General features: G+C 54.0%; 1 protein-coding gene across 1 annotated transcript; it reads left to right on the plus strand.

Moving 5' to 3' along the window:
* Positions 1–2: 2 nt before the first annotated feature.
* On the plus strand, positions 3–22427 carry EFTUD2 (elongation factor Tu GTP binding domain containing 2). The gene is made up of 28 exons (XM_074561685.1): positions 3–61; positions 615–720; positions 1600–1765; positions 2252–2330; positions 4528–4603; positions 4871–4936; positions 5188–5223; positions 6108–6198; positions 7294–7376; positions 7869–8035; positions 9092–9216; positions 10868–10931; positions 11282–11372; positions 11761–11896; positions 12190–12317; positions 13278–13471; positions 13615–13726; positions 13938–14078; positions 14475–14576; positions 15109–15191; positions 16810–16896; positions 17177–17303; positions 17761–17848; positions 18350–18468; positions 18957–19051; positions 19886–20039; positions 20995–21102; positions 21735–22427. Exons 2-28 carry the CDS (start codon positions 616–618, stop codon positions 21828–21830), a joined length of 2919 nt encoding a protein of 972 aa, XP_074417786.1. The 5' UTR covers positions 3–61; position 615; the 3' UTR covers positions 21831–22427.
* The last annotated feature ends 5398 nt before the right edge of the window (positions 22428–27825 follow it).

The following is a 27825-nucleotide window of genomic DNA, read 5'->3' on the forward strand; positions in this document are numbered from 1 at the left end:
GGGGCCTTCCGCGGCGGTGTCGGCGGCGCCGGCGGCGAGGGCAGCGCGGGCAGCGCGGCGGGTGAGAGCGGGAGCGGGGCCGGGGCTGGGGTAGGCCCGGGGGGGCCGGGGCTGGGGTAGGCCCGGGGGGACCGGAACGGGGGCGGGGAGGGCGCGTCGGGGCTCTCGGGGTCGTGCAGGGCTCCGGGGAGGGGTGGGCGGGAAGGCCTGGGGGGTTGCGCACGGTGCCGGCCGCGGCCGGGGAACCACGGGGATCGGGAAGCCGAGGAGGGGCCGGGGGAGGGATCCGGGGAGGGGGCGGTGAGGGCGGGGGAGGGATCCGGGGTGGGTGGGGGCGCTCGGCGGGCGGGACGGGGCCCTCAGGGCGGTGCGGGGCTCCGGGGGTGGTGCACGGTGCAGGCCGGGGTCGGGGTCAGGGCCGGGGGACCGCGGGATCCGGGGAGGGGGCGATGAAGGCGGAGGGCGCTGGGCGGGCCGGGGGTCGTGCACGGTGCAGGCCGGGGTCAGGATCCGGGCCGGGAGCCCCGGTGCTGGGCAGCGGTGGGTGCTGTGGGTGGCTCGGGCAGGGAGCTCTGGGGGTGCGGGACAGGATCCACACGTTCCCGCCTCCCCAGCATGGACACCGACCTGTACGACGAGTTTGGGAACTACATTGGGCCGGAGTTGGACTCAGACGATGACGATGATGAGTTGGGCAGAGAGTCCAAGGATCTGGACGAGGTGAGCGGTGGGGATGGGTGGAGGGGCAGCGTCCCACGGGAGCCTGGCGTGGGCCTCAGCCGGCCCCGCGTCCCCACGGGAGCAGGGGCTGGGTGCCACGGTCTTCACAAGCTGCTGGTGATTCCTCTCCCGTGCCAGGCTCTGGGTCTGCAGTGAATCTTCGTTCAGTGGTGGAATTTGACTCCTGAGGATCAGAGTGTATTTGGTTTTTAAAGGGTTCAGCAAAAGCTGCCCTCCTGTTCCTGTGATAAAGGGAAAGACAAAGTTTCTGCTTGAATTTCAGTTAGAACTGTGAGTTTCTGTAGCTCAGGCCATATTTGGTGGTTTTATTTTGTGTTCAGTGAAGTGGAGGATCTGTACCCATTCAGTGAGGTCTTCAGGGCTTCAGTAACATGCTCTACTGCTACACGGTATTGCAAGGAGCTCAGGTCTTCTCTGGTGAAGGCAGAGGAAGCTCCACGGACAGTAGAGGAGAGTGACAAGGGCAGGGAGGACAGCAGAGGCTGCCGTGCCATGACGGGAAAGCATGGGAGGACCAAGGGAGCCCCTTCTAGTCTCCCGTTCCTGCACTTTGTCCGAAAGCGGTGTCTGTGACCGGGTTGTGTTGTGTATGTGAGCGAGGGGCAGGAGCCGCTGCAAATGCTCTTGCCGTTCATTTCCAAGCTGTCCCACCGCAGGAAGAGGTATGTTGCTTACAGAGAGCACCTCTGCAAGCTGCTCTGCCACCTGATGTGAGGTGCTGGGGCCGCCTTGGTGGTTCCCTGGCTGGGTTTGTAGCTCTCTTTCAATGTACGACGCTGAGCTGGTACCTTCTGGGGCGATTGGTGTTTGCAAAGCACTTTGGCGCTGGCAGCGGCTAAATGTGAGCATCGCTTGCAGCTCGAGGATGATGACGATGATGACGATATGGGGGACCATGACGAGGACCACCCTGGGATGGAGGTGGTGCTGCACGAGGATAAGAAATACTATCCCACCGCTGAGGAGGTCTATGGGCCTGAAGTGGAGACCATAGTACAAGAGGAAGACACGCAGCCTCTCACTGGTAAGTGGTGAGGAAGCAGCAAGTTGGGGATGGAGGGAGGAGAAGACTCTTAAAGAAGAAGGGAAAATAGTATTCCCTTCCGTTCTCCTCATCGGTTTTAATGCTCCTTTTGAATTCCCTCTCAGCCCCAGGAATGTGTAGATTCTTGTTGGTCTAGAAGTACGCAGATTTTGGCACTCTGGATTATTACAAATGCCAAACAAACTATCTCTTGAAGAAAAAATATCAGCAGGTACTGGGAAGATACTTAAGGAGAAATGAAAATGCATTTAAGTCATCTCATTTGATCCTTCTATCATAGAACAGAATAGCTCACTTGGAAGGGACCGATAACGATCATCTAGTACGACTGCTTTTATAAAAAGCTAAGAGATTCTGTCGTCTTGAAAATTGTAGTTTTGTCTGCAAAAGTCCCTGTTCCCTACGAGCCTGGTGAGTTCAAGGTCTCTGGTAACAGTGTTTTATTGTTCTTTCTCTTGTTTTCAGAGCCTATAATTAAACCTGTGAAAACCAAAAAATTCTCTCTGATGGAACAGACGTTACCGGTCACTGTCTATGAGATGGAGTAAGTCACACGTAGGGGTTTTAAGCGTGTACGTTGGCTCAAGCCATCTGTGCTGTGATTTCCTCCCTTTTTGTTGTTTGCCGGCAAAGGTGGGGAGGCAGAGGGGTGCGTACGATGTGGAGGAGGCGGATTTCGGGGGGCACTGGCTTTGTTTCCTACTGACACCAGCAATAGAACTGAGTGCAGCCGCTTCCCAGATTTTGAACCAAAAAGAAGAGGAAGAAAGTACAAGACTAACCGTTTCACAGATGTTTTTCCCCCTACATAATGCAGCGTAGCCCATGGTTTTCTGACCCTAGAATGTAAACCTTAGCTGTTGAGCTAATCGGAGACCCCAGTGGTGCAGGTCTGTTGAAGGCAAGTTTTCTTGACTGGCTCAAGAAATATTTATACGGTCACTTATACGGTGTGGCACACCTCATATTGGGACATTTTGGGTTTATCCCAGTGACCGTTGGCCTACTGCTGTCTCAAATTAACTCCCGTCTATCCTGGAGGAGTTCCCACTGGGGACTTTTTATGCCTCTGGTTTTATGCTAAGCTGCATTTCTGCTGCGCTCGATGGTGTCTGCTGGTTGCACCCCGGGCCACTAGGGTTGAGAGAAAACCCTGGAAAAAAATCCACACAAATTTAAAATCTGAGATGTAATATCTCACGCAACTTTGGTAAGGCATAAAAACATTTCTGTACTTTACCTATTAAAAACATATAATCTTAAAACCAACGTTTTCCCGATGGGTGGAGGGGCTCTGTGTCCTCGCGTGTCTAGTGTTTCTGTATGTTGTCTTCTATTTGAGGATGAACAGATTGAGCTGCGTGAGCGTCTCGTTAGGCTCATCTTTCCATACGCCACTTCATGGCTAGTCAGAGCTTTTTCCAATTTTTAATAGTCGGCTTCGAGTGTAGATCCCAGAACCAGATGCAGGCTGAGTAGCAGTTCCCTCTGTGCCAAACAGACCCCAACGTGAGCAGTCCCTCTGCAAATCCTATCATCAAGGAGCCTGTTATTTTCCGGCAGTGAAATTTCACTGGAATTTATATTCAGTCAGTTGGTTCCTTGGGTGCCCAGGACCTTTTTGGAATGGCTGCCTCGCGGGGCTGGCCCCTGGTACTGCCAGTTTGGTCGGGTTCCTTGATGAGAGAGATTTTTGATACAGCCAGAAATAAACCAAAGAGCCGGCTGGGTTTTATTTTTCTAAGTAAACCATTTTACTCGTAGTCGATGACTTGTACTCTTCGTTACCTACCGCTTTCCTGATCCCTGTGTCCTCTGCTTGGTCCGTCTGTAATGAATTCCTCTTTGTCCTGTTCGTTAATATAAATGGTAAGGATGGGGCCAGGAGAAATTCCCAGTGGGACTTAACCAGAAACCTGCGAGCTTGGTATTGATTTCCCATTTAGCCTTATTTTAAGACCAATAAGCAAGCTTTTAATCAGTATTATTATTGATTTTTGTGTTTTTTAGCTCTGAATCAAAATGTTGTACGTTAATAAGTCTACTGCGTCAGTGAAAATTAAAGTCTTTTTAAAAAGGAGATTATTTGACAGCACTTATTTTCTGCAGAGCCGTAGCAATGGATACGTGTTTTATAGCCTCCCGTTATTTTTCAGAGGAGTTGGTAATTTAGCATCTCAATTAAATTTTGTCTGGGGTCCGTGCAGAAGTGACTGACCCATCATCACCCAGCTCGATTGCTTGTTCTAAAAAGATTTAAATTCATTACTGTTTCCTTGAGTCCCTGGGAACATCACTGTTTTAAGACCTGAAAATCGGAATTAATGGTCTGCGGAGCCCCGTGGCTACCTTTTAAAACTGCGTGGGGTGCTTGTTATCCAGCGCTGTGATTTACTTGACTGCCTGCCACTATTTGAGTGGAAGCATTTCATCATCCGAGTACATGGCTGTGACTTTTGCTCTAATACTGACTAGAAGAGAAGAAAAATAGTCAATAATATTCCATCGCTGGCAGTTTTACCAGCTCTGTATCCTCCCACCCACTGCCATCTGTCTAGGACTCCAACTCTCTCGTCCTCCCCATCTGGAAAGTGGGATTCTTCCTCCGCAGGGCATTGCCAGAATGAAAGTTTGGAGAGGATTCAGGGGGCACCTTGGATAGAAAGTGTAGCTGAAATGGCACCTACTTTTCTTAGACACAGCAGAAGCCTCCAACAGTCTTTTGTGTTTCATTCCTCCAGTTTCCTGGCAGATCTGATGGACAACTCGGAGCTAATTCGAAATGTGACTCTGTGTGGGCACCTTCACCACGGCAAGGTAGTGTGAATATCCAGCGTATATCGGTGGTAGTAATGATCTGTTTGTGCTTACTTTTACCATCGCCCTCGACCCCTCCATCTCCGCAGCCGCGGTCTCTTTCCGCTCCTCTTGCGGATGTGGTTATTTGTAGGTTTTCTTTCAGCCGCGTGGAAATAATAACGTGCCCGACTTTCTCTGTGCTGCTTCTGGAGGGATGGGATTGTGCTTGTGTTTATCAGTCTGAACGTAGTCACCTCCTTTCTCTTGTGGTCTGATGTTTTTCAGACTTGTTTTGTTGACTGCCTGATAGAACAGACACACCCAGAAATCCGGAAGCGCTACGACCAGGACGTAAGTGAGCTTTTGGTGTTTTCCTGCCCTGGGGAACATGGGTTGGCTTTAACACTCCGAGGGAGCGTGACTCTACGTGGGGAAAATGTGGTTTGGTGATCAGAACGTAGGATTGGAAAGCCAGACCTCGGGCCTAATTCTGTCTCTGTCACTTGCCACCTTAACCATGTGTACAGAGTTATCGTGTCCTGCTTCAAACTTCATATTTGATACCAAAATGTGATATTCTGACTTTTCTTTTGTCTTTGCAGCTTTGCTACACTGATATATTGTTCACAGAACAAGAGGTGAGTGAGGCTTGTAGAACAGGCAGTGATTTTTATCCACTTGTCTCATGCTTTACTCACAGTTATTTACCGTAGGCAGTTTCCTCTTCCATTTTAACATCATTTTATGCCTTCTGCATTTTGATTATTTTCTTTATCAATAAAATGATTTGCTCCTCTTGTTCGCCTCGGTAAGATCCCTGCTCCAACTTCCTTCCATTTCCTGCAACCCTCATCTCCATGGATTTTATTTGCCTGAGGGGATAACCTGGGTAACGTCGAAAATCTGTAGCAGAGTTATCCCAGCGGATGGGGCACTCCTTTCCGTTGAGAGAAAATGGTGGAAGGCGTCCGCAGCGCCGACGGATGGGGAGAAAAACTATGATTCCAAAATACATGTATTTCTCCTCAGCTTCCTTTGACGGGAACTCTTAGCTGGGTGCTCTGACTCCAACTGTCGTTGGGTGTGAGAACGGGAATCTAATTTTGTTACTTGCTAAATATTGTAATGACCAGAACAGTCCTGTGAAGCATTTCTTTCTCTTCATCTTAATGCTCTACTTTATGCTCTGGGTGATCAAATCTGACACTTTGAGGTATAACTTGATAGCAGCAGAAGGGCAAAAGCACAGAAAAACATGCATTTTCTGTCTCTGATGTTGCAAATTATGCTTCCTCTGCTAATTGTGCAGTGGCAGCTCACCAGTCTGAGCCAGTACGGATGGAGGAGCTGGGCTGGGTACTGCGGCCATCTGGGGTTACTCCATCCGTGTGTCCTGGGTGGGTGTTCACTTCTTTCCACGCTCTGATTTTTCTTTGGGCATCTTTTACATCTTTATGTGATGATGTTTTGTTTGTTTGTTTTTTTTTCTTTTAACTGATAATCCCGGTTTCCCGTCTTTCAGAGGGGAGTGGGGATCAAGAGCACACCAGTGACGATTGTTCTGCCGGACACCAAAGGAAAATCTTTTCTCTTCAACATCATCGACACTCCAGGTGACTGTGTAATCCCCAAAATCCTGGTTTGGGATGCGCTTAGCTGGAAGGCAGCTTGATGTGTGGAGCATGGATATGGGACCGTGTGAACGAAGGTTTCTCTCATTAATAATCCCCTTTGGTCCTGCGGATAGTGCTATTGACAGGAGCAGAGCAGTGAAAACACGTACGGTGGTGGTTAACGAGGGCCTTCAAAGAGCTTTTGTGTTGGGTTGCAGTGGGATCGTGCAGCGTTGGCTGTCAGAAAAACAAAGAATCTGTACCATGAAACCTCACTGATGCGCCTGGAAATGTCACTTAGGTGCGGTGAAACCCCGGGAAGTTTCCTTTTAGAGATGGAAACCCCTGTTTTGTTTTGTGTAGATGATTCCAGCGTCGGCCTGAGCCTTGAGCTAAGTTCATTCTTCCGAAATCACTTCCAGAAGTAACAACTGTGCCGCTGGCTTTTACTCAGGCTTGTGTTTCTGATTAACAGGCCTAATTGAGGGCTAATGGGGCTGAAAATGCGTTTCACTCAAGTATATGAGAAGCACATGTAGAACTGGATTTTCCGGGGGGATGCTCAAATGATGTTGCCCCACAGTGAGACTCTCAGCAAGTTCCCTTGAGCCTCTGACGGGCTCCTGGGGGGGAGCAGCGGGGGAACATAATCACAGATCAACTTGTTGTAAGAAACGAAGGCCAAACTTCAGGAAGGAGGGTCTTGGGACACATCTGTTGAGTTACAGCTCGAGAGGAGGGAGGTTAGAGCGCAGGAGGAGACTGGAGGGAGAGGCATCTGTTGTTTGGTGAGAAATAATCTTCCTCCTTTTCCCAAAGAACTTGCACAGAGCTGTGTGAAAAACAGTAACGAATGCGAGGGAAAGTGCCTGTTAAACGACTTGTTGTGTTTATTCTCAAAAAATAGCACTAAAGCTGAAGCGGATCCCTAGACAGAGCTCTGGTAGCCGCTCCCAGGTCCTTGTCTGAGGAGAAGCCGTCTGTGTTCTGCCTCGCCAGATACCAGTGACCAGAGCAGAAGGACGGCTTCCCACCTTCTGCGCTGCTGGTGTCAGGGCTTACTCTGCGTCTCACCACCATTTTGTGTTTTTGAAGGTCACGTCAATTTTTCTGATGAGGTGACAGCTGGCCTTCGTATTTCGGACGGCGTTGTGCTTTTCATTGACGCGGCCGAGGGGGTGAGTGCCAGCTTCTCCTGGGGGTTAACTTGAAAGTCTCTTCCTCTGGAGTCTCTGATCCTGCCTCAGCGTGAAGGCCTGGGGTGGGCTCAGCTTTCCAGGATGAAGGGTTTTTGGAGGACAGTTTGGGAAGCGAGAGTGTTTTCCAGCCAAAGCAGGGAGTCAAGCCTCTGGCCTCAGTCTCCAGGGCTGACGTGCTGCCTGTGACCTGCAGGCTGATGATCTAACTCGTTTCCTAACTCCGTCCCCACGATACCTAAAATTGAGCAGGTTATGTCAGAGATGTCCGAGGGGTAGAATTTAAGGAATTCGGTTGGGTTAGCACCTGCTTCTGAATTTCAGGAAGATTAGCCGATTGCTCGTGGCTGAGCTTCGGCTTTCCTACAGGCTTGCGGCCCCACGCGTAAGGGTCGCTGCTTTGTCTGTCATGCCCGAGATAGCATTTGGTGGAGGGCTTTCGCTAGAGGTGTTTGTGCTGGTTATTCCCTGCAGGTGATGCTGAACACAGAGCGGCTGATCAAGCACGCGGTGCAGGAAAGGCTCGCGGTGACCGTGTGCATCAACAAGATAGACCGACTCATCCTGGAGCTGAAATTGCCCCCTACAGATGCTTATTACAAACTCAGACATATTGTGGATGAAGTTAATGGTCTGATCAGGTACGCGTGTTTGGGATGACGCGTCGTTAGCGTGTGCTGTCCCCGTTCCGCTTTTCTCTGCGAGCCCTGCGTATGCCTAAAAACTCATGGGTTTGTCACTTAATAATGTTGAATCATAGAAAATGGGGTGGGAAGAACCGTTAAAAAGTCATCTCAGCCCATGTATTGAATTATACAGGAAGGGCCAATCCTGCCTGAATTCTGAGAAGCTTCATGGGATCAGCTCTTTTTCCCCCCCCCATTAAAAAGCAGGGGAAGCGGACTTATGACCGGAATGGGGAACGTCTGTGCTCCCAAATGTCTCAAATACAGCCTGGACAATCTCAGTGTATCCTGGATTACAGGCTGAGATGTTTCAAAGCTCCTAAGCATTAATTATAAAACTAATGGGAACTCACTGTCCCAACCCCTGAACAGAGACGATGATATTGCTACGGTCAAATCTCCTTGCGAGACGCTGCGGGGGGAAGGGGGGCACATCTTCTCTAGCATTTCTGGGGGTTCTTCTGCATCCAGGTGATTCTCTTAACAGCTTCTCCCCTTCAAGTTTGCGTGGATTTGCACATGAGCTCACTTGCGTGTCTCTCGTTCAGTCGCTGCTGACATCCAGCAGCTCGGAGCAGGGTAATTTATCCTGTCTGGCATGCTTGGAAACCCATTAAAACTGTTTCCATTCAATTCTATCCTTACGTTATTTGCCTTGTATTATCTTTTCCCTTGCCGGTTGGCCAACTTTACTGCTGGGTTTTTTTGGTTTTTAGGGGGAGGAAAAACTCTACCTGGCAAAAAATACAAAGCACTTGTGCTGGTAACTTTTTAGTTCTAGGCTTTAAATATTTCTTTGCCCTCTAATGCTTTGGAAGTTTGTAGTCATAAAATGATACTGACCCTGAAATTCCCGATGGCAAGCACGCTGCAGCCCGTTTTAAGATGCTGTTTGGCATCCTTGCCTATCACGTACTGCTGTTTGGTGCGGGAATTGGATTGAAGTGTCTTCCTCGGTTCATAACATTGATTTTTTTATTTTTCTTGTCTCTAAAAACTGTCTCCTCTCAGCATGTATTCCACCGATGAGAACCTCGTTCTGTCTCCCCTTCTGGGGAACGTGTGTTTCTCCAGCTCGCAGTACAGCATCTGCTTCACGCTGGGATCTTTTGCAAAGATTTATGCAGACACATATGGTGAGGATTATCCAGAAACCTTGTACACTTTAACATCTCATTTCCTAACCTTTTTTGTTGAGGCTTTCTAAGCCATTCAGCTTCGACTTTCGCTGTACGTATATGGCCAGTATATGCGTTCTTGACTTTCTAGGGGGTACTGCGGATCTGAGCCCTGGCTGGTAAAAAGCAAAAATACAGTTCTAATTTGTTTTTTAGCTAGATAGGTTCTCCTGATAAATATTTCTTGGGGCAGAAGCCAATATTTTATCCATGCCCTTAAGCAGAAAGAAAGAAGTCCCAGTGTGAGAGTTGAAGGCAAGCATATGTGTTGTGCTTTGCCGCCTCCTCAGAAGAGCTCAGGAGCGAAGCAGTTAAGTTCCTCCTGCCTTTTCACGAAAGTCTCCAGAGTCTGAGACTCAGCTGCAGCCGGGCGCCAGCTTGGCCCACAAGGTTTTGCACTCTTGCCCTCTTTCTTTTTTAAGAAACTGTCTTTTGCTGGCTTTGATTTAATTTTCTGTTCCCCAGGTGCCCGCTCAAGGCAATCTGCCACTTGTAAAAGTGGGCCTTTTGCTTCCATTAGCCAGCTGTACAGCCAAGATTTTTGAAGTCTCACACTGGGGAATTCGGGGTGATCTGTAGGAGCCGTGAGCAGGGGAAGGAGGATGCTGTAAAGCAGCTGGCCTAGCTCTTGCGAAGAAGTTAGCCTGAGGGAGGATGAAGTTGTAGAGGTCAGGGACTGATGTGTCAGGACTATCGCTTGTCCCAGTGAGTTTGGAGAAATAAATGAGCTCCCTGGGCATCACGGCGTTAACGCGATGCCGGCTATGGATGATACCCCTTCTTTGGGGGACCGATAAAGATGCAGGCGCAGTCGGTAGGAGATGTCATCCATGCGGGGCGGACATGAGCTGAACGGGTGCTCGAAGTCAGTAATATTCGATGGTGGCCACCAGGGATTTTTATGCGCAGCCACCACACTTCGACTAGCATGAGTTATAGTAGTTTAACTGTCAAAACCGCAGCCACCATGAAATTTCTTATGCTTGCACATCTGCCCACAGCAAAAGCTTGTTTGGAAACTGCTATAAATTATCACCGCTGTCTTATTATTTGTAAACCTACCGCGACAGCCAAGCACGACGCTGTTCCTTCGGCACTTGGGTATTTGGCTATGCGCTTGGTGCGTCAGCTGAAAAAAGAACAAGGGAACCCGGAGATGTTCAGCAGGGCAGAAAATGCTTGCGAGGAGCCTGCGGGGCAGATGGGGGTGTAAGCCATCCCGGCACCTTGGCACTACAGCGTCAGGTTGCAGCGTTAACATTTGGAAAATGAAGCAGATGTAAGCGGGTTCCTGCAGCGCGGTGTCTGGCAGGTTAGCTCTTCTCAACTCTAACCTTGTGTGTGACTGAGAGAGCTAAAACGTTCCTGAGAAGTAAGTGCGCGAAGCCACAGTGTGCCTGGGCTGCCGCTGTTGTCCTCGGGGGACCATTTTCTGCCCATCTCTCTTAATCGTTTTATTCAGAATTAGGACCAAGCGTTCACTCACCAGCACTGGTCCATTAAATCGAATACTCGGGGTTGTTTTAAAAGCCCAAACCCAAAGATTTCCAAGATGAGAGAAATACAGTGTCATCTGAGAGACTTTTGCCATTTTCTTTTTCCCCTTTAGGAGACATCAATTATCAGGAGTTTGCAAAGCGGCTTTGGGGTGACATCTACTTCAACCCTAAGACGTAAGAAGCCTGTTTAATTATCTGTTAGTTTATTGCTGGGCTGTTCCCTCTTTTCCCCGTAAAACGTGGATTAGATGACCACCCAAGGTCCCTTCCAACCTGAGCTGTCCTGTGACGGAGGAGTATCTGGGAAGGGTTGAGTCAGGCCTCCTGCATCCCATAAGGAGGAGCAGAGAGTCTCCTTTGGCCTTCCTTTGGAGTAAATGGGACTCCTGTGTCCCTGACAGCTTCCCAAGAGGATTGGGAGGGAGAAGATAACCTGGGAAGAGCAGAGGCTGTGTTTGCAGCACAGATGCTTGCAGGCTGCAGAGCGCTTGCTTCTCACGTTCTCTCCTTTGGTCTCCCAACAGCCGCAAGTTCACTAAAAAGGCCCCAACGAGCAGTTCCCAGCGCAGTTTTGTGGAGTTCATTCTGGAGCCGCTGTACAAGATCTTGGCTCAGGTACGCGGTGGTTCACTCTCCTTCCCACAGCTCCAGACAGGAGCAGCCAAGGGCTGAACGCTACGTGGTGGTGGCCGGTGCCTGCGGGACTCGCTTGTCCCGTTCTGCAGTGCGATCGTCACAGGCTGGGCTTGGGAGCGCAGAGCAACAGTGAGCAACTCCTTAGGAGCTGCTCCTTGCAAATATAACCCTTTATTTGCACAGTTAATAGAACTGCTTTTGCTCTTTCTGGTGTGCTCCACTATCAGCCAAGCGATAATTAGAACCAGCCAGCCAGTTCTCGTGCGAGCCCTAAAGCAGAGCAGGTCAAAAGCCCTGAGGGTGATGGTGGGAGTGACGGGCTCAGAGCCCCACAGCGAAGCTGAGTGTGGGGCTCGTTGCCTTGCAGGTGGTGGGGGACGTGGACACGACCCTGCCCAGGACTCTGGATGAACTTGGCATCCACCTGACCAAAGAGGAATTGAAATTGAACATTCGGCCCCTCCTGCGGCTTGTCTGCAAGAAGTTCTTTGGGGAATTCACAGGTAGGTAAATGCCGTTTGTCTTCCCCTCCGGCCTTCCGAGAGCCTGGTCCCACATCAGCAGAGTTAAGGGCTGTATTACAGCCATGGAGCGCTCACTTGCACAGATCCCTTCTCGGCTTTCCAAATATAAAACATTACACGTTTGCCCAAAGGACAGCTTGAGACAGCGCTCACATCTCCCCTGTTGCTGTGGGTGCGCTGCAGTCTCAGAATGGCTTCTCTTGTGTTTGTTGCGGTCCGTTTCTTCCCTCTGCACTGCATAATCCTGTTCTCATGAAGTGTGACTTTTCCAGGCTTTGTGGACATGTGCGTGCAGCATATCCCCTCCCCGAAGGTGGGAGCCAAGACGAAAATCGAGCATACCTACACTGGTGGCGTTGACTCCGATCTAGGGGAGGCCATGAGTGAATGCGACCCCGACGTAAGGAAACTCTTCCGCTTTGCTCTGAGTTGTCCAAAAGCGTGGCAAATGTGCCCTCCTTTCCCTGCCTCGCCAGGGCAGCTGCCTCCTAGACAGCCATCTGCACGGATTTGACTTGCAGCGTTTTAAAACCTCTCATCCGACACTGAAACAAATCTCTTCGCTCTGAGGAACTTCAGCTGCCTGCCAGGGCAGCCCTTGAGAGAGAGAATTGTTTGACAGTGTTCAGAGAAGAACAGGACTAGGGTCAGGACTTCAGAGCACGTGGGAACCGCAGGGTGATTTTTGTGTCCTTTTGCTGCCTTTATGTCCCTTTCCTGTGAAGTTTGATTCTCTCTCCAAACTCTGAGAAGACTGATCTGAACTCTACTGTTAAAAATAACCCTACATTAGTTAGTCAGCACCTTTCTTATCAAAGCCTTGCAAAAAACCTTCCTCCTCAAACAGCTTGTACTGAGCTGTCATTCAGAGTTGTCTAGAGCCACCAACGCCAGCCAGCAGCTAGTGAGGAATGTGCCCGTGACTTTTGCTCGGATGTCTGGGGAGAAAATGAATTTAATGGGTTGTGATTGCCCACATAAAACCACACAGCGGGGACAGTCACCAGTTGTGGAGTGACCTTATGGGAGTATGGAGGCTCGGGTGCTCTGCCCTCAGCAGGTTTGCAGGCCAGCAGATGACATTTCTTCTCATGGCCTTGTCCCAACCACTATTTACTGCTCCACGCGAGGCGGGAGGAGAGCTCCAGAAAAATCCGTCAAAGTCATTCCAGGGGTCTCTATACAGGGCAGGGAGATGTAAAGCTTCCAGTGGAAGGAAATGAAGGACTTGGCAAGTCAAAAAAGTATTTCTAAATTCCGGCCCATTAATCCCTTTGTATCCATGGGTTCTACGGGGTCTGTGCCCGTTTCTTGACTGTATTTTGAAGGAGGCTTGTTTCTCTCTCTCTCTCCTGGGAAGGGCCCGCTGATGTGTCACACGACGAAAATGTACAGCACAGACGACGGCGTTCAGTTCCACGCCTTCGGCAGAGTGCTCAGTGGTACCATCCACGCTGGGCAGCCTGTGAAGGTCCTTGGAGAAAACTACACCCTGGAAGATGAGGAGGATTCCCAGATCTGCACTGTCGGACGCCTCTGGATCTCGGTTGCGAGGTACGGAAAGTTCTGGCAATATGTTCTTTCGGGAGAGGACGTACCTGGAGTTGTTGCTGCCAGGGACAGGGAGGAGGGCAGCGCTGCAAGGGCGCGAGGCTGGCAGCGGCGAGCGCTGCGGTGATGTTCCCGCTGCCTTTTAGGTACCACATTGAGGTTAACCGGGTTCCTGCCGGCAACTGGGTGCTGATAGAAGGCGTGGACCAGCCCATAGTGAAGACGGCAACTGTCACGGAGCCTCGGGGCAACGAGGAGGTACTGTGCGTTTCTGGTATTGCTCAGCCTTCCAGGGAGTCAGGGTGATGGAGCGCATCTCAAAAGCTCCGGTGGCGAGGTTAAAAAAAGCCTCGTTTGCTGAGGAGCACAAGAGCCGCGAGGGGAAAGAGAACAGCCGCAAATTCTGTGTCGAACTCCAGTGGCCATCAGCGATGCAGAGATTCAGCTCTTTGTCCTCGTCTGGTTTCAGGCTCAGATCTTCCGTCCTTTGAAGTTCAACACCACATCTGTCATCAAGATAGCTGTAGAGCCAGTCAACCCCTCGGAGCTCCCCAAAATGTTAGATGGTCTCCGCAAAGTCAACAAGAGTTACCCCTCGCTTACTACTAAGGTATTTCTGGTGCTTTCAGCTCATGCTGTGGGCTGTCTTGTAGCCTGATCTTAAAAGTAATTATCTTTTTACTGCGGGTTGTTTTCTTCTGGGGTTTTATTTTTTTTTTTTTCATGCTGTTGCAGTTGATCTCACAAATCACGTGGAAATAGCAAAAAAAAAAAAACCCTGTAAATCCAGCAGAAAAACACACACCTTGCTGTGCCCGGGAAGCAGCTTTGCGCAGAGCGCATCAGCACTTTCTGCGAGAAGAGCCTGTGGGAGCTTTCCTTGGGGTGCTCTGATCCAAACCAATTTATTTAAAGCTGATGCTTCCTCAGGCTTGTGTAGGAACCTGGAAGGCAGCGGCCTGGGAGCCGGAACGCCGGCCGTTGAACCCCCTCTCTTATCTTTCAGGTGGAGGAGTCCGGGGAGCACGTTATCCTGGGGACGGGGGAGCTCTACCTGGATTGTGTGATGCACGATCTACGGAAGATGTATTCAGAGATTGATATCAAGGTGAGGAAACGAGAGAGGGATTTTCCTGGCTGGGGAGGGGGTTTTGTCCCCTGCCCCGTCTCAGAAGAATGGGAAAATAAACCTATCTGAACGTAGAGGGTGGATTTTGTCAGGTCCTTTTAAAAGGCAAAAAAAAAAAGGCTGTTAGGATGTAAAATTAACTCTTACAGCCCGAGTGTGTCGCACCGTTGTGATTTAGAGCCTGAAAATTGGCTCGCAGAGGGGTGTGTTTCCCCGTTCCAGCCTTTTCCTGAACTTCAGCCATTGCCTGGCTAGCGTCAAATAAATAAATTGAGCAGAATTTTTCATGCTTTGAATTAGGTTTGAATGTTCCTGTCTTGTCTGAATGAAGGAATTAGTAAAGCTGTCCGTGCAGGCCTCGGTGGTTCGTACGCAATGCTGATTAAAACACTGGCAGACGAACCAGGTGTTTTTTTGTCGGTGTTCAGAGGTTTCCAACAGTCTCTTTGGGGGAAAAAAAAAAAAACAAACAGTGCTTGAAAACCTTACAAACCTGTTGTCGCTATTCCAGGTCGCCGATCCAGTCGTGACGTTCTGCGAGACAGTGGTGGAAACGTCCTCCCTGAAGTGCTTTGCCGAGACACCCAACAAGAAGTAAGAGCCGTGGGTGAGCTTGGGGGTTGGAGACGGGCGGGCGGAGGGTTCTCTGGAGACCAGACTCATCCCCTCCAAGGGCTCTGTTCTCGGTGGCTGTTGTCCAGACCAGCCCGCTGTTGCAGCAGCTCTGCTCAACCTCCTCAGTACCACGCGTGAGTCTCAAGGGCCTTTCTGTGCTTTGTGTAGGAACTCTCAGAACGCAGGGAATAAAGACAGATCCACATCCTCCTTTCTTTTAGCTAAATTTCACACCTTCTCAGCAGTGTTGTGGTGTTTCCAAGACTAGATGATGTATTGGGATCCTAGAGCAGGTGCCAGAGAGCCCAGTGCTGCCTTTGGTAACTCCCCAAAGGTTTCCTGAGCAAAAGCTTTGTCCTTTCTTATCCATTCTTAATCTTCACATGGATTTTTTTCTTTTCTGGCGAGACACTGGAGCTTTACAGCCTGATCTCATCTTCCTCCCCCAGCAATGCGTTATCAGATGCACATGTCTGAAAGAGGGGGTCTGCGAGGGAACATGGGCTGAATAACCAGGATAAAATCTAGGAGAACAGGACGTTTTAATGCCTGAATTTTCAGGGAAATCGTGATCTGTCACTATCTGAAGATAGTTTTCCAGTGTTCCCTTCTATAGGAAGTTCTTTACAGTGAGGGTGGTGAGACACTGGCCCAGGTTGCCCAGAGAGGGGGTGGAGGCCCCGTCCCTGGAGACATTCAAGGCCAGGCTGGATGCGGCTCTGAGCGACCTGATCTAGTTGAAGATGTCCCTGCTCACTGCAGGGGGTTGGACTAGATGGCCTTTAGAGGTCCCTTCCAACCCAACACGTTCTATGGTTCTATGATTTTCTGGTTCTTCTTACCCTCCTTTACTCTGGTGTACTCTCTCCGTGGCTGGCAGCCTTCTTTTTGGGAACAGAAAGGTAGAATCATAAATCGTCTAGATTGGAAGGGACCTTTAAGATCAAGTCCAACCATCAACCCAACACTGCCCAACCCACCACTGACCCATGTCCCTCAGCACCACGTCTGCCCGGCTTTTAAATCCCTCCAGGGAATGGTGATTTCGCCACTTCCCTGGGCAGCCTCTTCCAGTGCTTGAATAACCCTTTCGGTGAAGAAATTTTTCCTAACATCCATCCTAAACCTCCCCTGGCGCAACTTGAGGCCGTTTCCTCTTGTCCTAGAAGGTTCCAGTCTTAGGTCAGTCTTTGAACTGTTGGACCGGTGGAGTGTCCTGCTCTGGGGGCAGGTAGCTCCTGCTGGTGAGGTTCTCCAAGGCAACATCCCGTGCGTCGGACACAGCGAGTGCTGGCTCTGCCAGAGGCGTATTGCCTGGCCCATGGGCTCCCTTCTGCAGCCCGGACGAGCGCAGGACGTCTGGCAGGAGGGACGGAGCTGTGCTGTCCCTTAGCAGTCTGCTCCTGGAGATGAGCAGACTTCGGAGAGCAGTTGTTAAGCGCCTGGGCTGTCTTTACAAGCAAGACAGTAACAGCGAAGGACACGAATGGCTGTGTCTCCCTAGCTGTGTTCGAGGCAATGCGCAGTCCCTGAGGTCCTGCCAATTACTCCCATTTCCATCATTCCACGGACTAATTGCAACTGTCTCTCTTCTCAGGAACAAGATCACGATGATTGCTGAGCCTCTGGAGAAGGGACTCGCGGAGGACATTGAAAATGAAGTGGTCCAGATAACCTGGAACAGGTCTGACTGATCTGAGGAGAGCAGGAATCCAGCTAGAAATAAATAATTGGGGGGAAAAAGGGAATGCTGGGATCTTGGAGGTGCACAGGATCAGCCAACAGCCTCTAGGCAGGGGGCCTGGCTCCGGTATTGCTCCCAGGTAGCCCGTGAGCATCCCTCCTCAGCAAATGAGCTGCTCCAGGGAAAAAGCTGAGGCCTGAAGGGAACAGGGTTGTAAATATGTTGTGAGAGCAGGTCAGATACTTGTTTCCTAAAATTTCTTTTCTTCCGCTTCTATCAGAAAGAAGCTGGGTGAATTCTTCCAGACCAAATATGACTGGGATTTGCTGGCTGCCCGTTCCATCTGGGCCTTTGGGCCAGACGCCACTGGCCCAAACATCCTGGTAGACGATACGCTGCCCTCAGAGGTGAGGAACACAGGCAGGGGGGGTTCTGTTGCAGTGAGACGTTTGTCCTGTAGCCCCAAGAGGTGACCGCTCCTTCCAGAACCTGCAGCAAGGTCCTAGTGCTGTCGGAGTGCTCCTTGGTTTGCCAGATCTCAGATCTGCCGTACTTCCTCCACCAGACTCCTACACCGGCTAGCAAATAGTCTGTTACGTTTCAGGTGTTGCTATTTGGCCTCAAAATAGGCAACTAAGCATCCAGCCTTTCAGGATTACCGAAATATGAACTCTTGTAATTTATAGCTCCGGGTGCCAAACTCTGAAGATGATGCTCCTGAGCTGTGAGGGGGGGAGGATGGACATCAGGGGTATAGGGGGACATTGCTGCTCTTCTAGGGATGCTTTTAAACACCGGGGTCTGTCTGTTACTGCCTCGTGGTGCAGATTTGGTCTCTGAAGCTGTCTGTCTGTCTGTCCGTAGGTGGACAAGTCGCTGCTGGGCTCTGTGAAGGACAGCATTGTGCAGGGATTTCAGTGGGGAACCAGGGAGGGGCCTCTCTGTGACGAACGTAAGTAGGAACCTGTGGAGAAGTGGAGCTTCGTAAGATCCGTTAAATTCTTCCATCTCTAAGCATTCCAGTGAGTGTGCTGGTGCGGTCCCTGGGTGGCCAGTTCCCTTCTCACGCCGCAGCTGGGGACAGCTCTGGGGATGGGTGACAAGGGAAAGAACAGAACCTCCCCCTTCTTCCTGGCTGCAGATTCCACCCAGGCACTGGCACTTGCTGCCTGCCTGCAGAGTAGGGCCAGACCTTGGCTCCGCTCCTCATTGTTCAGGTGCAGACCACTGGGCACCCTGCACGACACGGTGCTGAATTCTTTCTGTTCAGCATGCAGGATTAGGACATGGACGTTCTTTTCGTTCTGTCATTAAATTTAGAACTTCTTCTGGTGGCTCTAGGTCTGTGGGTGTTTGCTACGTGCGCGGGGTCGCTGGGGAGGCAGGGTTGGTGCTGGTGTGGCAGAGAACATTCCCCTTCCAGTCATTTTCTGTCGTTTCTGGCCTTCCTCAGTGATCCGCAACGTGAAGTTTAAGATCTTGGATGCGGTGATTGCTCAGGAGCCCTTGCACCGGGGTGGAGGACAGATCATCCCGACGGCCCGGAGAGTGGTCTATTCTGCTTTCCTGATGGTGAGGGCTATGCTGTGCGGGACAAAGACCGAACCTCGTGCTGTGCTGGCTCCTGCGGGCTCCAAGGAGCGTGCGTTGCACGTGTGCTGCACGACCTGCCCCAGGGATGTCAATTTAAACTGACTCATTCATCCATTAATGTTTCCAGCGCCCTTGTGGGCTGGCAGACGGGTTTTACAAGCAATCACGTTCCAATCTGGCTGGAAACTTGTGTGCATCTGCTCTGTCTCCCCTTTTTGCTACTGTTTGGCTCGCTGGGAAGGGTGGGCGTGGGGGAGAGGGAAGCATATGACTCATGGCCAGAAGGAGAAAAGCTCCTTTCAGTATTTGACGTTGGCTTGGGCAGCCATGGGGCGGCAGGAACCCTTTCATCCCCAGTCAGGCGGCCCTGTGTTTGACCAGAGCGTGCCAGCCTCCGACTCTTACTTGAACCGAATTGTGTCAGCGCTGCTGGAGACTCAGTGGTTTGTGTCCCTTTCTCCTCGCAGGCCACCCCTCGCTTGATGGAGCCCTACTACTTCGTGGAGGTGCAGGCTCCCGCCGACTGCGTGTCTGCGGTGTACACGGTCCTGGCCAGGCGGAGGTGAGCTGCTCTGACCAGCTGCCGTCACCTCACCGTTGCAGAGCAGCAACGGCTCCCTTGGGATCTGGGTTGCTAGAGATGTTCACAGTCGTAGCGCCACTCGTAAAGCGAGGGGAGAGGGTGAAATCTGTATGAAGTGACAACTGGAAGCTTCCTTGACTGATCCCAGCCGCTGTGCTGGGTGGGGAGGGCACGTCCAGGATCACAGGCAGCCTTTGGTTTGTGCCTGGTTCCTCCTGAGTGTCAGAGAGGAGAACAGATAAAGGGATGTGAGACCCCACCAGGAATACTGTGTTCAGCTCTGGGGCCCCGGAGCGTAGGAAGGACATGGACCTGCTCGGGGCAGATCCAGAGGAGGGTCATGAAGATGCTGGGAGGGCTGGAGCCCCTCTGCTGTGAGGACAGGCTGAGAGAGCTGGGGGGGTTCAGCCTGGGGAAGAGAAGGCTCCGGGGAGACCTTGGAGCCCCTTCCAGTCCCTAAAGGGGCTCCAGGAAAGCTGGGGAGGGACTCTGGATCAGGGAGGGGAGCCATGGGATGAGGCGGAAGGGTTTTAAACTGAAAGAGGGGAGATTGAGATGAGATCTGAGGAGGAAATTCTTTGCTGTGAGGGTGGTGAGCCCCTGGCCCAGGTTGCCCAGAGAAGCTGTGGCTGCCCCATCCCTGGAGGGGTTCAAGGCCAGGTTGGACGGGGCTTGGAGCAACCTGGGCTGGTGGGAGGTGTCCCTGCCCAGGGCAGGGTGGGGGGACTGGGTGGGCTTTAATGATGATCTCTTTGGGTTCCAGCCCAAACCATTCTGTGACATAAAAAGACTAATCTTTTGATGTGTTGGCAGAGGCCACGTGACGCAAGATGCTCCCATCCCGGGCTCCCCTCTCTACACCATCAAAGCCTTCATCCCAGCCATTGATTCGTTTGGGTTTGAGACAGACTTGAGGACCCACACGCAGGGACAAGCCTTCTCGCTCTCTGTCTTCCACCACTGGCAGGTGAGTCCATGCCCTGGCGAGATGGGGAAGAGGGACGTGGTGGGATCAGGCACCAGGTAGGTGCTCCCCGTAGAGCTCAATGCCACGACTCGCACAGGGCAGGACAACTTCTCTCAGAACATCCTCAAAGGATCTCGCGTCGGGGAGGCTTTGTGCTAGCTGTAAGTGTCTTGCCAGAAACCAACAGCTTTGTTCCAAGTCACATCACCCTTTGCCCCAGCGAGGGAGCGCTGAACGCTGCTGCTTGTTGGGCGTAAGGGTCCTTCAGTGCCTGGAGAGAGGACATCCTCGTCCAGGAGAAGGGAAGCTGTTTGGGTGCTCTGCAGCTTGGGGAGCAGAAGTCTTGGAGCAGGGCTCGGACTCATTGGTCTGCCGTAAGACATGGGTTGCCACATTTCGGCTTTGCCTTTCAGAGGCAGTTTTTTAAACCTCTGGAAAACAGGGTTTGGGACAAAATACTGTCCTCTGGCCTCTTCTGTGGCTGTGGCAAATCAGGTCTTGTGGGACTCGACACCGTGAGGTGCACAGCTACTTGTGGTACAGCCAGGTGGGAGCAGCAGCAGTCTGAGCCCCAAGAGCTGGCTAAAAGGTCAAGATGTAAAAGCCCGAGGCCGAGCTCTGAAAGGAATAGACGCGCCCGATTTCCAAAGAGGGTTGCGCTGACTGGGACCCGCGTGGGTTCTGGTTAGCGGGGCTTTCAGAGAGCTTAGGGTACAGCGGCACGTGGGGGAGGTGGGACATGTTCTTGGCTTGGGTTATCAACACCGTATTAGTGACTTCGTGCAGGCATGATCACCAGTAGTGACGTGACAGGAGAACATGGGGTGTTGGGGCTGTCTCACCAAGGCTGGGGGGTGTCCGCGGGGCCCAGGGGTTTTTCCTGTTGCAGTTCAGGCTCTCCAGGAGGTTGAACCAGCCCCCAGCATCGCTCTCACGGCCTGGCCCTGTGTTTCAGATTGTGCCTGGTGACCCCTTGGACAAGAGCATCGTCATCCGACCCCTGGAGCCCCAGCCAGCCCCGCATCTGGCCAGAGAGTTCATGATCAAGACCAGGCGTAGGAAGGTACGTCAGGGACTAATCCTTGTAGCGTCCCTCTGTCTGTACCAGCAGCCGGGCTGTTGCAGGGTTGTCCCTTGGCCATGCAACATCCCCTCTGTGTGCCCAGTGTGGACCAATGTCCTTTGTGCCGTGGGAATTCCCTCACTCTCGATTACCCCGTGTTGGTGCCTGTGATGGTCCCGGTGCCCGTGATAGCCCCGTCAGGCAACGACTCCAGCCAAAAGCGGGGTCCTGTGGCATCCGCTGAGCCCCGCTCCCTCCCCAGCCCATCTGACCCCTTGGTGGCCTGTCCTTCAGAAGAAGCAGCACCTGGTTTCTGTGCTGGTTTGGTGAGCTGGACTGAGGGCTTGGAGGGGCTCCTGGGACCGCAGAGGGAGTGAAGGGAATCAGCGCCCCTTCGGGAGGACAGCGAGCTTGCAGATACGCTCAGCAGCAGCAACCCCACGTTTGCAGCTTCCTGAGAGGCTGTTGGATATCTTCAAGCTGCTGAGCAATGCCTGATGCCTTGTAAATTCTCCTGCCTCCTCTGGAGCCTGAAAATTTATCGTAGTGCAGGACACAGGGGCTTTTTTGTGGGATCTCTGCCACGAGCCCTGCCAAAGGAATAACCTCTGATTCGCGGTTTTACCCTGCAGGGCTTGAGCGAGGACGTGAGCATCAGCAAGTTCTTCGATGACCCCATGTTGCTGGAGTTGGCCAAACAAGACGTCGTTCTCAACTACCCCATGTGAACCCGCTCCCGCGGCGTGAGGGCTGACCCGAGGCCTGGCCGGCGTCTGTCTGTCCTTCCCCATCCCTGCTTGCCCAGCCCTGGCTCCTGGATGCTCGGGGCACGCAGGGAACCGCTCCTCAGGTCGCTCTTTCCTGGCTGTAGAAGTCTCCCTGGGCATTCGTGGACTGGGCGGGCGCTCAGGGCCTGCCCCGTGCGGGGAGCAGCCCCGAGCGCTGATGCTTTTTGTAGTCTGCAGCCGTTGTGGCATCCAGCGAGGAGATTTTTTTTTTTTCCCTTTGGATAGGCTCTCTCCAGGCGCAGGGGTTATCCCCGGCTGCAGCAGAGCAGCCCGAATATAATGGCAAGATTACTAAGGACTGCGAGTAGACGTGCGTCAAGCATTTGGGCTTTCTGCTCACCCTCTCCTGGCTGCCGGGGGTGGGGATGTTTTGCTTTGGGCAAAGCACGTCCGTGGGCAGCTGAGGAAGGTGGGGATGCTGGTGGGGGGCAGCGCTTCTACCAGCCTCCCCAGGAGAAGAGGCAAGTGCGGCTTTTACCTTTTTTGTACACCCTTTTTGAACCCTTGTAAACGTTTAATACAAACTTCCAGGCCGGGGCTTAATCTGATTGCGCCGAGAGAAGGCAGCACCGGGGAGAGGATCTGCGTTTACCGGCGCTTGAGCAGGTGCTGCCCCGATTTCCCCCATTTTCAGCCCGTTGTCCTCAGCGCTGTCCCCTCCCCGCCAAGGGCTCTGTGTCCCCCAGCCATCCTGCTCCTGCTGCCTCACCAGCCAGCCCAGCGCAATGCTGGCCCACACGAAGATTTTCTTCCTTTCTCGCTAGGTCTTCGGCTCCTGCCGTGTTTTCAGGGGATCTTATCAGCTGCTGGTGCTCCGAGACGTTTTTAGTGCTCCCGGTCCCCTGCCCCCAGCTCCTCGCTCTGCCTCTGGCCTCAGCCCTGGGAAACGAGGGCTGGTTTACATCCCCTGGGGGCATTTACACCCTCTCTGTCCCCTGGCCCTCACGTGCTGATGCAGCTGCTCCAGGGTGGCATCACCGTCATGCCACCGTGCTGAATTTGGCCGCCGCAGCCTGGTCCAGCCCCAGATCCCCTTCTGGGAACCTGTCCCAGGGCATCGCTGTGCTCGGAGGGGCTCGAGGTGGCTTTGGCGGGGGGGGACAGGTGGCACCCTGGGAGCAGAAGGTGGAGAAGGTTTCCTCCCAGCTGCTGGTGGAAAGTGGGAGGCACGGGGCTGATGTAGGCACAGGGGCTGGGACGCAGCCCCAGGAAAGCGCATCCAGCCCTCCCGTGGCGAGCCGGGTCTCTGCGAAACTGGATAGCGGGGGGGGATAATTCAGGGCCACCGGTCGCCGGCAGGGCTTGGAAACCAGGGAGGGGGCAGGATTTCCTGCTGCAGCTGGTGGACAACAGCATCACCCGCGTGTGCTGCCCCATCCCATCCGTGGGGTGCGCGGTGCCGGGGGCTCCAGCCCTATCTCTGGGCTCAGCCTTTCCTGCCGGGAGCTTCCCCATCACCTCCCGCATCCGCCCCCGGCACTGAGGCCTCTCCGGCACGTTCCCCCTCTGCCCTGGGGGGAAGTGGGATTCAAGCCCTGCCTGGTGTAGGCAAGACCAGCCTTACACCCCGGCCCCCCCACAGCTTTGCTGGGGATGCTTTTGACCTCCCAGTACAGCCCAGCACCAAACTGGGCCTCTGGGAACCAGGCCAGGCATCCCCTGGAGCCGCGCAAGCCCCACATTGCTCAGGCCGGGGCTGCAGCAGGATCAGTGTCCGCGGGGCCGGCAGCACGCTCGGTGCTGTACAGCACGTCCCAGGGATCCGGGGATGCAACCCCGGCTCCGGAGCCAAGCACTCGGCCACTCCATACCATTGTGGTTGTGTCCCAGGAAGGGGACATCTGTCACTGTCCGGGGGTAGCTCTGATCCCAGCCCTGGGCTCTCCAGGGCTGGATAACGGAGCTGGAGGGTCCATGGTGGTACCGGTATCCCCACGGGCATCGGAGCTGGTCCGCCCTGCCCTGTGGAGAGAACCATGGGACTGCTGCGGTGCCCGGTGGGTCCCCAGGGGTGTGAGTGTCACCCCCAGCGGGACACAGCCCGGGCAGGCGTGGGAAGGAGCCAGTTCTCACGCAGGCTCTTCCCAGCAGCTGGAAAACGCTGACCCGCAGCGGGGCCGAGCAGCCCCACGAGCTCTCGCAGCCGAAAACCCGGCCCCGCGTGCACAGGCTGGGAATTTTCCGCGGAAATGGCTCTTCCCTGGGAACGGGGGCTGTGTGAGGCCGGACCCTGACCCCCGGCCCTTCCAAGCGGCTGGAATTTCCCCGCCCCCCCCCCCCCCCCCCCCCCCCCGCAACTGGCAAAGGAGCAGTGCAGGGTTACCCGGGGGATGCGCCCACCTGGGGCCATGGAGCAGGTAAACTGAGGCGCACTGGCACATGGAATTGCTTGCCACGACAGCGGGTGCTGGGGGGCTCCATCCTTGGCGCGAGTTCACTGGGGCTCAGCACCGCAAATCGCCAAGGGGGCAAACGCCCCCATCCGCAGCAGTTTCGACAGCAACGGGTGACTCTGGCCTGATCCCTCAGTCATCCCCCTCTGTCCCCCATCTCCAGTGACTTCACGCGTCCCCAGGGGATGTGCTGCGCCGAGCAACCGGCTCCCAGTGGGGTGAGTGCCATCCCTGCTTACAGTGTCCCCATCCCTGTCCTGCTCCCAATGCCTCCATCCTGCTCCCAGTGTCCCCATCATCCATCCTGCTCCTGCTGGCCTTGTCCCAGTCCTGTTCCCGATGCCCCCATCCCCATTGTGCTCCCAGTGTCCCTGTCCCCTTCCTGCTCCCAGTATAGAATCACAGAATGGTTTGGGCTGGAAGGGACCTTAAAGCCCACCCAGTGCCACCCCCTGCCCTGGGCAGGGACACCTCCCACCAGCCCAGGTTGCTCCAAGCCCCGTCCAACCTGGCCTTGAACCCCTCCAGGGATGGGGCAGCCACAGCTTCTCTGGGCAACCTGGGCCAGGGGCTCACCACCCTCAGAGGGAAACATTTCTGCCTCAGATCTCATCTCAATCTCCCCTCTTCCAGTCTAAAACCCTTCCCCCTCGTCCCATGGCTCCCCTCCCTGATCCAGAGTCCCTCCCCAGCTTTCCTGGAGCCCCTTTAGGGACTGGAAGGGGCTCCAAGGTCTCCCCGGAGCCTTCTCTTCCCCAGGCTGAACCCCCCCAGCTCTCTCAGCCTGTCCCCACAGCAGAGGGGCTCCAGCCCTCCCAGCATCTCCGGGGCCTCCTCTGGCCCCGCTCCAACAGCTCCGTGTCCTTCTGCTGTTGGTGCCCCAGAGCTGGAGGCAGCGCTGCAGGGGGGTCTCCCCCGAGGGGAGCAGAGGGGCAGAATCCCCCCCTCGCCCTGCTGCCCACGCTGCTGGGGATGCAGCCCAGGCTGCGGGGGGTTTCTGGGCTGCCAGCGCACGTTGCCGGGGCGTGTTGAGCTTCTCACCCACCAACGCCCCCAAGTCCTTCTCCTCGGGGCTGCTCTCCAGCCATTCTCTGGCCAGCCTGGACTTGGCCTTGGGATTGCCCCGACCCACGTGCAGGACCTTGCACTTGGCCTTGTTGAACCTCATGAGGTTCACACAGTCCCACCTCTCCAGCCTGTCCAGGTCCCTCTGGATGCCGTCCCTCCCCTCCAGCGTGTCAATCGCACCACACAGCTTGGTGTCATCGGCAAACTTGCTGAGTGTGCGCTCAATCACACTGTCCATGTTGCCACAAAGATGTTACACAGCACTGGTCCCAGTAGCCACCCCCAAGGAACGCCACTCGTCACCGGTTTCCACGTGAACATCAAACCATTGACCACAACCCTTTGAGTGCCGCCATCCTGACAGTTCCTTGTCCACCGAGTGGTCCATCTGTCAAATCCATGTCCTCCAATTTAAAGAGCAGGATGTCGTATGGGACAGTGTCAAAAGCTTTGCGCAAGTCCAGGCAGATGATGTCTGTTGGTCTCCCCTTATCCACCAACGCTGTAACCCTGTCATAGAAGGTCACCAAATTTGTCAGGCGTGACTTGTCCTTGGTGAAGCCATATTGGCTGTCACCGATCACATCCTTATTTTCCATGTGCCTTGGCAGAGACTCCAGGAGGATCTGCTCCATGACCTTGCCAGGGACAGAGGTGAGACTGACCGGCCTGTAGTTCCCTGGGTCTTCCTTAGTTCCCTTTTTGGAAATAGGGGTTATACGGGTTACGTTTCCCCTTTCCCAGTCAGTAGGAACGTCACCAGACTGCCATGACTTTTCAAGTATAATGAAAAGCAGCTCATCCGCCTCATCCGCCAGCTCCCTCAGGACCCGGGGATGGATTTCATCAGGTCCCATGGACTTGGGCACCTTTAGGTTCCTCACATGATCTCAGACTTGATCTTCACCCACATCTTCGTTCTCCCAGCCCCTGCCATTGCGCTCTGTGGCCCGGGCGGTGTGGCCAGAGCCCTTGCTGGTGGAGACCGAGGCAAAAAAGTCATTGAGTACCTCGGGCTTCTCCACGTCCTGGGTGACCAGGTCACCTCCATCATCCATCCTGTTCCTGGTGTCCCCATCCCTGTCCTGTTCCCGATGCTCCCATCCCTATGGTACTCCCCATGCCCCCACTATCCATCCTGCTCCCAGTGTCCCCATCCCTGTCCTGCTCCCAGTGCCCCTGTCCCTGTCCTGCTCCCAGTGCCCCCATCATCCATCCTGCTCCCGGTGTCCCTGTTCCCATTGTACTCCCAATACCCCCATCCCCACCCTGCTCCCGTATCCCTGTCCTGCTCCCAGTGTTCTTGTTCCCATCCTGCTCTCAGTGTCCCCACAATATTGCTCCTGGTGCTGCCTCCCCATCTTGCTCCTGGTGTCCCCATCCTGCTCCTTGTGTCCCTGTCCCCATTGTGCTCCCAGTGCCCCCATCCCCATCCTGCTCTTGGTGTCCCCATCGTGCTCCCAGTCCCCCTCTCCTGCTTCCAGTATCCCTGTCCCCTTCCTGCTTCCCATGCCTCTATCCCTGTCCTGCTCCCAATGCCTCCATCCTGTTCCCAACGTCCCCATCATCCATCATGCTCCTGGTGACCTTGTCCCTGTCCTGTTTCTGATGCCCCCATCCCCACCCTCCTCCTAGTGTCCCTGTCCCCTTCCTGTTCTGAGTGTCCCCCTCCTGCTCCTGGTGTCCCTGTCCTGCTCCCAATGTCCCTGTCCCCATCCCGCACCCAGTGCCCCCATACCCACCCCACTCCCAGTGCTCTCCTCCTGCTCCTGGTGTTCCCATTCTGCTCCCAGTGTCCCCATCCCGTTCCCAGTGTCCCTCTCCCCATTGTGCTCCCAATGTCCTTGTCCCCATCCTGCTCCCAGTGTCCCCATTGTGCTCCCAGTGTCCCTGTCCCCATGCCGCTCCCAGTGCCCTCCTCCTGCTCCTGGTGTTCCCATCCTGCTCCCAGTGTCCCTCTCCCCCTCCTGCTCCTGGTGTCTCTGTCCTGCTCACAATGTCCTTGTCCCCCTCCTGCTCCTGGTGTCCCTGTCCCCATCCTGCTCCCAGTGTCCCCATCCTGCTCCCGGTGTCCCTGTCCTGCTCCCAGTGTCCTTGTCCCCATCCTGCTCCCAGTGTCCCCATCCTGCTCCCAATGCCCTTGTCCCCATCCCACTCCCAGTGTCCCTGTCCCCCTCCTGCTCCTGGTGTCCCCATCCCGCTGCCAGTGCCCTCCTCCTGCTCCTGATGTTCCCGTCCTGCTCCTGATGTTCCCGTCCTGCTCCCAGTGTCCCTCTCCCCATTGTGCTCCCGGTGTCCCTGTCCTGCTCCCAGTGTCCCCATCCTGCTCCCAATGTCCTTGTCCCCCTCCTGCTCCTGGTGTCCCTGTCCCCATCCTGCTCCCAGTGTCCCCGTCCTGTTCCGGAGGTGTGTGTGTCGTCCCCCCCCCGCTCCGACCCGTCTCCGAAGCCATTTCTTGGTGTCCCCAGACTTGT

This window comes from Larus michahellis, chromosome 18, assembly GCF_964199755.1.
Source record: "Larus michahellis chromosome 18, bLarMic1.1, whole genome shotgun sequence".
Taxonomy (NCBI): Eukaryota; Metazoa; Chordata; class Aves; order Charadriiformes; family Laridae; genus Larus; species Larus michahellis.